Here is a 10511-nt window from a genome sequence, read left to right on the forward strand (position 1 = left end):
GCCCCTGCGCTCGTCCCTCCACCGTTCCAAGCGCGGCGCCGCCCCCTCCCCGCGGCCCTCCCGGCCACCGCGGCGTGCCCCGCGGCCCTCCCCGCCACCGCAGACCGCCCCTCCACCGAGCCAGGCCGCGGCGCCGCCCCCTTCCCGCGGCCCTCCCCGCCACGGCGCCATCCAACGCAGATTATCTGGTACTTTTCTTTATGTAAGCTCGATTTGCGCGTGTTTTGGCCGGGTGAAATCCGTGAGCGACCCTGGAGCACGGCGCACGGTTCGATTTGGTTCGGTTGGTCGATCGGCGCGCCGCGTTGGGGCTCCGATAGATTCCGCTAGCTGGAATCCGTGAGCAAGTTCCGAGTGCCGTCGCGCGCTGCGCCCCGTGCTGTTTTCGAGTGCGACGGGGATCCGGTTTCCCGTCGGTGCTGTGCTGCAAGGATTATGAATGCCGCACCAGTTCTACGTTTCCGTGATGGACTTGGTTTGGATCCGGATGCGAGGTGCTTTTGTCTGTCCATCCGTTCAGGTGGCAGTTTATTTTAGGGGATTTAGCGAGGCTTTGGCCTGGATTTCAGGTTTTTTAGCACGAATTTGCCTGCATCTCTGAAATCCAGGACACCAAGTTCCAGGCCAGTTGCAGGATTCATGGATGCAAACAGTTGTGGGTTGTATAGGCCGGCAGTCACATGATCCAGAATCATGGATGAAATCCTCATAAGTAACTAGTACGTGCATTAGGAACCTTGTATATATAAACTGCACGAATTGGTTCGTTTAATATATAGTTGATTTATTTATAGCAACACACATCACACCTCCATTAATTAGTTGTTACTTCCTTCCTTAATTTTAGTAGGTACTAGGTGATAAGATAACATTCGGTCTAATGTTTTCTGAAACTGGTAGCTAGAGACATGATCCCTGCACTAGTTACAAGGTTCTGCATTGCATTGGGAAATGTTTTTGTTTTTGTTTGATCACATGCCTCGGGGGGGTTCTTGTGACAGTTATCATAAATTCATAATATCACTTATCCTCCTACCGTGGGGGTTCTGATGCAAATGTAATAATATTTTCTTTAGCAATGCATATCATACAAATAAATTATCTTATAATCACATCTGTTCTATAAAGAACAATATTTTTATGGTTGCAGAACTTAGAAGAAAGTTCTCCACCACCTCCCCTATGGTGAGGCACTAGCCGTGGATGTGGACTTGCAGGCGCTCCTTCTAGCCGACGACAACGAATTATTAAGCGTCCAGCACACCGTGCTATCCATCATCAGCATCCGACCGTGAGGCGGAGTATGAGACCCCGATTGCAAGAAAATAGCCATGGTGCGTGTTCTTATTTCCTCTCCTTGCTTCCTCCTACTCGGGATTGTTCAGTATGCAATTAGCTCCTTGACTGTAGGGCTAGGCTAGGTTATCGTCTGTATTAACCCTGTTCTGTTTTGAAGTTGAGAATCAGATGGTGACGCTTTGGAACATTTAGACCACGGCAGGAGCCTTTATACACTTATAAGGCTGAAGAATATACCAATCCAAGTGTTAGCTTTGCAAGGGGTTCCTGTTCTGCGAAATAAAGGATAAGAATGCCATCTGCCATACATTAAAAAGTTTCTACAAGGAGATAGTGTGCAGTTATTTTGTTCCAGTGAATCTTTCTTATGCCAGAGTATGTATGTGTGAATTTTGTTTACAGTTTATGGATGAGAATGGGAAAGTAAACGGTTACTGCTTTGAAATTAGGAGGGACCGAGGAGGAGTAGCCTAATTAACAAGTGCCAGTACAATTTTAGGTTCTGTAGTGTGCGAATGTTGATAGCTTCTAGGTACGGCTAGCTGGCTGTAAGCACAGTCCTGGTATGCAATGATCTGGTGATCTGTTAATCCTATTTACCCGGACTATCTGATTTTGTATCTTCCTTATCAGTTATCTGAATTTGTAGTGAGCAAGTCGCCGTCTGTACACAAGATTCAGACATCGTCTGCGTCGTAGGGTTGTCACACACTAATATTTTGGCTGGCTGGATATGGAGATTTATTTGGATAATTTGTATTATTGTTGTTGCTTATTTAAAATTTGATTGTTCTTTGACTTTTTTTTTGAGCAGTTATACCAACACCTTGAGGCAGCATTAGTCTGCTATTAACTCTCCCACTCTCATTTTGTTTGTGCAGACCTTTGTTTAGTCATGCCGACAAGATAGTCGATGAAAATTCAAACAAGCTGCAAGTGAGGTGGACCGGTGTAATCTTTATAATGTAGTCAAAGAATAACCCCATCTCCCTCATGTTGTTTCTAATTCTACATATGTTATTTTGGAGTAATGAATTTGTTTTTTACGCTCTGATTTAAGGACTTCTCTTTACCATGTATGAAAGCTAAAAATATTTTGGTAGTGTAATTTCTATAATCATACATTTATTGTACATAAAATGTTAGAGATGTCCTCCTAGCGTGATTTATTTTTGAAGTTGTCTTATACACAGGAAGGTAGTACAATATATATGCAGCCTTCAAATCAGATATATATGAATTTTATGCCAAGTGAGGCTCTTTCAGTCTCCATGCTAGATTCGGATGATTGTGTTATTCTCTGAGAGCTTTTTGACATAGGTTTGCCAAAACAACATGTTATCACCATTATTATCGATCCATAACTAACTATTATAGTAGTTTCTGATTTGGCCGATTTACAAATAGTAGATAGTGGTGCTTTCCATTGAACTCCGTGACAATGGCACATTATCAATGCCATTTATTTTTCCATGAAGGGGCTTTGTATGACTGTTAGCCACTGGTAATGGACTGATATGTTGTAGTAGCACTCTCTCGCAGATCAAGAAGCGCCAGACCAGCTCTGATCCTGAGATACCGCCTCGTTTACGACCAGTGGAAATCGAATTCCAGGTTTGTTATAGTAGCCTTTCCTCCATTACATTGTGTTTGCGGCCGTCGATGATTACAATGCTAACGAGTGGTGTTGCAGGCTGCTATTGAGGCAGAGAGAGGGAAGACCCAGGCTGCTTTTGAGGAGAGGGACCGGCAGTTGGCGGAGAGGGACCGACAGGCGGCGGAGAGGGACAGGGAGAATGAGGAGAGGACGGCTAGGCTGTTGGAGGAGGAGAGGAACCGGAACGACTCGGCTAACCGGGCCATGTACGATCTCTTCGTGGTAAGTTTCTTCTGCATATTAGCTAAATCATGCACGCAATGTTCCTTTCATTAGTAACTAATATGACTGACTCGTCAAAACCAAATGTACAGTCCATGTGCGAGAAGAACGGCCAGACCCCTCCGTCGATGCCAGTCATTGCTCCGGCGGGCACAGTGAGTTTCATTTGAACGGTCATTAGTTACTAGTCTTCACATTTGAGTTGCATCATGCTAATGATACATTGGAAATAATCTTTGGTGCAGCGTAACTCCCGACAAGCATCGACCGATCCTTCTCCGTCTACCACTGGCGCGACCGGTCCTACACCTACACCTACACCTACACCTCCGTGATGATGGTAAGTTTTCCAAGTGTTTTGCTTAATAGAGTTTTGTTGTGATGGCATGTTGTATCTACACATATCGTGCATAATGTGTGTATGTTTGAAATGCATTGTATGTGTGAGATTCGACACCTAGTCGTGTGCCTTTGGTAGCCTTCCATACAGGGAAATGCCTCCTAGTGCTTCCACTGAGCCATGGTAGTTCGCTACTGCTCCGGAACACATGGATTGACCGGCATGTGTCCTTCTTTGCTCCTGTGTCTGTCCCTACGGGGAAATGTCACGCGGTGTATCACCGAAGTCCTTGTAGCTTGCTATGACTTGGTTGCACTCGCTGATGACCGACATGTGCATTGTTGGGTCATGTATGCCTGTCCCTGTACGTTTGTGCCACCTTGGTTCTATGACTAGTCATGTCGGCCCGGGTTCTCTGCCATATGGATACTAGCGACATAATCATATACTTAGCATTTTTTCCTCCAAAATGACTCGATATGCTTAGCTAGCTCAAAAATGACATAATAAGCTTAATTAGTTCCAAAATGACATATTTAACCTAGGATAGCTCTAAAATGACCTATACTTAGCATTTTTCCTCCAAAATGACTTAATATGCTTAGCTAGCTTAAAAATGTCATATTTAACCTAGGATAGCTCTAAAATGACCTATACTTAGCATCTTTTCCTCCAAAATGACCTTAGCATGTTTTACACCAAAATGACTTAGTATGCTTAGCTAGCTCAAAAATGACATAATAACCATACTTAGCTCCAAAATGACCTATTTTACAGATATAAGTTGCATCATAATAATCTTCACATTTTAGTTGCATCATAATAATCTTCTTTTTTTAGTCTTCTTCTTCTAACTTTCTTCTTTCCCATTTTACAGATTTGCTTAAGATCACGGAAGCTTGGGTTGATGGAGTGCTTGTATTTAGTTTTTGTTTTGACCTTGTGAAACTTGCTACCTATGGATGAAACTGTGTAATATTGATGAAACTATGTATATGTACGGATGAAACTTGCTACTATTGGTAACATATGTTGGATACATATGTGTTCATGACTATTGGTAATATGTGTTGAATATGCTATATTGGTCATATAAATATATTTGTGTTTGATTTCTGTGAAAATGAATTGATATAAGAAAAAACAAAATTAAATGGGGCAATATAGTCACTTTGCCGTCAGCTGGCAGATGGCAAAGAGGCCACGTGTCATCTACATGTAAAATTTGGGCTGGCCTATTTGGGCTCTTTGCCATCTGACAGTAGATGGCAAACCTCTTTGTCATCTGTTGGAAGACGGCAAAGCATGCAGCCTTTGCCATCTGCTGGCAGATGGCAAAGTATGCCGTTAGCCTTCTAACGGGGCTAACCCCGTTAAGAGGCTTTGCCATCTGCCAGCAGATGGCAAAGCCACAGGCTCTTTGCCATCAGCCAGCAGACGGCAAAGAAGCCTTTACCGGCAGGGTTTCGGACGAACTGTTTGCCATCTGCTGGCAGATGGCAAAGCCTTTGCCATCCACCGACCATGCCTTTGCCATCTGCCATGGCAGATGGCAAAGTGCCAGATTCCAGTGTGTAGGAGTTGGTTCATTAAGTGTCCAATTGTTTTCATTAGTCAACATATTATTCAATAACAATTCAGCTTGATCAACAGTTCTTTCCCTGAAAACACAACCAGCACAACTATCCAAGTGGTCTCTGGAAGCATCGGTTAGTCCATTATAAAAGATATCAGGTATTTCATTTTTCCTGAGAGGATCATCAGGCAGAGCATTAAGTAATCGGATAATCCTCCCCAAGCTTGTGGGAGACTCTCTTCTTCAATTTGCACAAAATTAAATATTTCCCTTAAAGTAGCTTGTTTCTTAATTATGAGCGGGGAAATATTTAGCAGAAAAGTAATAAATCATATCCTGGGGACTACGGACACAACCAAGATCAAGAGAATTAAACCAAGTTTTAGCATCACCCTTTAATGAGAATGGAAATAGCTTACGGATATAGTAGTATCGAAGTTTTTCCTCATTAGTGAATAGGGTGGCTATATCATTTAACTTAGTAAGATGTGCCACAACAGTTTCAGATTCGTAGCCATAAAAAGGGTTAGATTCAACCAAAGTAATTATCTCAGGATCGACAGAGAAATCATAATCCTTATCAGTAATAAAGATGGGTGAAGTAGCAAAAGTAGGGTCATATTTCATTCTAGCATTCAGAGACTTTTCTTTCAGCTTAGCTAACAATTTCTTAAGATCAGATCTATCATTGCAAGCAAGAAAATCTCTAGCATTTTCTTCATCCATAACATAACCCTCAGGCACAACAGGCAATTCATGTCTAGGGGGAGAATCTTCATCATCACTTACATTAGTATTATCAGTTTCAATAATTTCATTCTCTCTAGCCCTAGCAAGTTGTTCATCAAGAAATTCACCTAATGGCATAGTATTATCAAGCATAGAAGTAGTTTCATCATAAGTATCATGCATAGTAGAAGTGGCATCATCAATAACATGCGACATATCTGAATTAATAGCAGAAGCAGGTTTAGGTGTCCCAAGCTTACTCAAAACAGAAGGTGAATCAAGTGCCGAGCTAGATGGCAGTTCCATACCTCCCCTCGTAGTTGAGGGAAAAATCTTAGTTCTTTCGTCTTTCAAGTTCCTCATAGTGATCAGCAGATATAAATCCCAGTTGACTCAAAGAATAGAGCTATGCTCCCCGGCAACGGCACCAGAAAATAGTCTTGATAACCCACAAGTATAGAGGATTGCAACAGTTTTCGAGGGTAGATTATTCAACCCAAATTTATTGATTCGACACAAGGGGAGCTAAAGAATATTCTCAAGTATTAGCAGTTGAGTTGTCAATTCAACCACAATTGGAAAACTTAATATCTGCAGCAAAGTATTTAGTAGCAAAGTAATATGGAAGTAACGGTAATAGTGGCAAAAGTAACAGTAGCAGTTTTGTAGTAATTGTAACAGCGGCAACGGTAAAGTAACTAAGCAAAGATCAATATGTGAAGCATTAAGTAACATAGGGTGACACAGAACTAGCTCCAGTTCATCAATGTAATGTAGGAATGTATTCCAAATATAGTCATACGTGCTTATGGAAAAGAACTTGCATGACATCTTTTGTCCTACCCTCCCGTGGTAGCGGGGTCCTATTGGAAACTAAGGGTTATTCAGGCCTCCTTTTAATAGAGTACCAGACCAAAGCATTAGCACTTAGTGAATACATGATCTCCTCAAACTATGGTCATCACCGGGAGTGGTCCCGATTATTGTCACTTCGGGGTTGTCGGATCATAACACATAGTAGGTGACTATTGACTTGCAAGATAGGATCAAGAACTCACATAAATTCATGAAAAGGTTCAGATCTCAGAACATAGCAAAGTCATAGCAACATCAATCTCAGAACATAATGGATACTAGGGATCAAACCCTAACAAAACTAACTCGATTACATGATAAATCTCATCCAACCCATCATCGTCCAGCAAGCCTACGATGGAATTACTCACGCACGGCGGTGAGCATCATGAAATTGCCGATGGAGGATGGTTGATGATGATGATGGCGACGGATTCCCCTCTCCGGAGCCCCGAACGGACTCCAAATCAGCCCTCTTGAGAGAGATTAGGGCTTGGCGGCGTCTCCGTGTCGTAAAACGCAATGAATCCTTCTCTATGATTTTTTTTCTCCCCGGACGTGAATATATAGAGTTGGAGTTGAGGTCGGTGGAGCATTAGGGGGGCCACGAGACAGGGGGGCGTGCCGGGGGGGTAGGGCGCGCCCCCACCCTCGTGGACAGGGTGAGGACCCCTGGTCTTGATTCTTTCACCAGTATTTTTTATTAATTCCAAAAATACTCTCCGTGAAGTTTTAGGTCATTCCGAGAACTTTTATTTCTGCACAAAAATAACACCATGGCTATTCTGGTGAAAACAGCGTCAGTCCGGGTTAGTTCCATTCAAATCATGCAAGTTAGAGTCCAAAACAAGGGCAAAAGTGTTTGGAAAAGTAGATACGATGGAGCCCACTTACCCATTCGTGACACTAGACTATACATAGACCTCCTCCGTTTTTCTAGGGTTAGCAATGGTTTAGCACATTTGTGAGGTAGGGTTTTACTCATCCATTTGGATCAACTCCATCGAGAGAGACTGATCCCTCTTCGAAGAAGATCCACCTTGGATTCAAGACCCCTTAATGGGAAGACCCCTCAAGACCTCTTGTATCGTCCTTTGTTGGATTCGGATCGTGTATCTCTTTGTGTTTCGAGGATCTAGCACATGTGTAATCGAATCTTGTTGGTTTGCGTGATTTTCCTCCTCATGTTTTCCCCTCGTGTTCCTCGTGTTCTTCGTAGGATCCCCTCCAATCGTGAAAGATCGGGCATCTAGGGTTCTACCCTACATCATCTTGGTATCATGAGCGTTGGTTGATCATGTATTTGGAGCCCCTACCCTTGTTTCTAGCCTAATTTTGTTGTGTTCGTCTCAAATTTCTAAAATTCCCACAAAAATAGCCCCAATTTTTTTTGTGATTTGTTCGTGTGATGAAGTTTTGTTGGATTTGATCCGTGGATATGCTTTGCCTTGAGTGGATCTAGCTTTTCCCCACCATCTCCACCTTTTCCAGCCACAAAGTCGCTCAATTTTGCCCAAATTTCGCCTCCCCATCTCGAGAACCCGAGTTCATCCCGTGCCTGAAATCGCCCAGGCACCGGACGTCCGACAGTGATTGGACGTCCGACGACTACCGATCATCCGACCACCATCGGAGGTCCGACATTTCCTGAAACTGCACTTTTTCAGTTCGGCCACCGCCACCGTTCCACTCCATTTCAGCATACGCACACCAATACCACCTTGCAGCACATGCACTTGCATGCCACTGCCGCTTTCCGCAACCACCATCGCTCACCCGTTTCACACTCCGACACAATTTTGACTTTGGTTTTGAGAATTTAGGTTGTGGTTCATCGTTTCCTAGGGTGTTTCGGCTAACTAGGAATTGTTCAACATGGGCTTCACCGCCGCTCATCTTCGCCAAGGTCTCGACAACGACCACTTCATCGTCATCCGTCCTTTCTTACAAACGAGTAACCTTTGACGGTAACTTCGACAAAATCTTTGTCTACAGCTTGTCATTACATTGATAACCCCATAGCCCATTTTGCGTACCTTTCCTATCGAGACTAGCCATGGAGTATTGCCGGCAATGTTACTTGTGCACATTAGTGATCGTAGCTCCCATTGCATACATACCATATCATTTTGGTACATATCTTGGTATCATCTCTTATTTTGGTTGTCGTAGCATACACACAATTGCTAGCTTGGTTCGTGAAGTTTTGCATAAGTTGCAATCAAAAGAGCTCAAAAGACAAAGAGCCAAACAAGCTTTTAAGCAAAAGAGGAAAAGATAAGCCAACAGCTTTTACGCAAGATTGTCATACTCGATCATCTTGGATCATATCATCGGAATACCATACATATAACATACTTGGGATAGAAGTCGTTGAATTTTTTCTTAGTAGGTTGTGCATAAGTCTCGTATTCGTCTATCGTGCAATCGTGCTAGCATCTCTCTAGAGTTGTGCAACAACAGCATTTTCTGTGGATTCCACATTTTTCACTCATTTTTGGTTTGCACAAACCCACTTATCTATTTGCGTGTGTGTTTCCGTGTACCACTACTTTCTTGGTGTACTTGTTGCATTTACGAATTTGCAAATCTTTTTCAAAATCTTTGAGTCTTGCTAACAAATTTTCTGCCACCATCCTAACCAAGCTCCACCATAAGCTTTTACTTGTGTAGGTGTGAGAACCGGCAAGAAATTGGTACCAATTGTGCTATTTCCTTGTTATACATTCGAGTGATCATTGATCCATCCTCAACATCGGTCAAGGTACATTTGGTATAAGTTCTTCTCTTTCTCCCACTCGCATATTTGCTTGGAATGATGGATAGGCCAGGTGCTTATACCAACCCACTCTTCATCGAGCAATACGATGACATGACCTCCTACATCACCAAGAGCCACCTCTTTGGTGCACAACCAGCTTTGCATCAAGAACAACAAGTTATGAGAGACTGCGTCGACAATCTCGCCACCGACTTGCGACTCACCGAGAAACGAACAAGAGACTACTTCGACAACAAGCTCGATGCACACAAACAATAGAACGATGCAAGAATGGACAAGATTCGTGCCTTGTTGGTAAACCGCTCTTCTACCACTTCGTCCTACTAAAGATGGAGCCGCTCCAGTCGACACTCCAACGACACCATCTCCGACTCAAGTACACCGACATCAAACACTTTACGTCGAGCCGCGCTGCAAGACCGTCAAGCAAATCACAGTCCTCTACATGGAATCGATTCTCAAGAGCAACTTCTAGCGCAAGAACATCGACACCGTCAAAACCAAGCTACCTTTGCGAAAGCACAAGAAAGGAAACGCCAACGCCAACAAGAAGAGGAAGAGCGAGCGCGACAATGCCAAGACACACAAGATGACGAGGCACAACATCAAGAACAACAACGACATGAAGCTCAAGCACTTGAGGTACGTGCCCTCCGAGAATCAAGTCAAGCCGTAGCCACGCACAACCGGAATACTCGTGAGAAACAAGAAGCGCTTTGCGAGGAAGTTCAATAAAGAATATATCAAGCTCGCGTGCAACATCAGGCTCCTCAAGATCATCCACAATCTCGACAAGAACCTCAAGTTCCTCAAGAGCAACATGAGGTTCACAATCATCCACATCAAGGGCGTCATCATCACCCTCGACCCCAACACAATGAAGAGCAATGCTATGGCAAGCTCAAGTTCACCATGCCCAAGTGCACCGGAAGCAATGATCCCGAAGGGTACCTTTCATGGGAATTGAAGGTCGACGAGATCTTTCATTTGCACAACTATGAGGAAGAGAAGAAGATCGCCATGGCATCCCTTCAATTCCAAGACTATGTAC

General features: G+C 43.5%; 1 protein-coding gene across 1 annotated transcript; it reads left to right on the plus strand.

Annotated features, from left to right (window-relative positions):
- Positions 1-69: 69 nt before the first annotated feature.
- LOC119350071 lies at positions 70-10136 on the plus strand. Its single transcript, XM_037618089.1, has 8 exons — positions 70-188; positions 1151-1334; positions 1457-1674; positions 2181-2264; positions 2829-2913; positions 2993-3178; positions 3271-3324; positions 9936-10136. Exons 3-8 carry the CDS (start codon positions 1667-1669, stop codon positions 10134-10136), a joined length of 618 nt encoding a protein of 205 aa, XP_037473986.1. The 5' UTR covers positions 70-188; positions 1151-1334; positions 1457-1666.
- Positions 10137-10511: the final 375 nt, after the last annotated feature.

This window comes from Triticum dicoccoides, chromosome 1B (genome assembly GCF_002162155.2).
Source record: "Triticum dicoccoides isolate Atlit2015 ecotype Zavitan chromosome 1B, WEW_v2.0, whole genome shotgun sequence".
Classification (NCBI taxonomy): Eukaryota; Viridiplantae; Streptophyta; class Magnoliopsida; order Poales; family Poaceae; genus Triticum; species Triticum dicoccoides.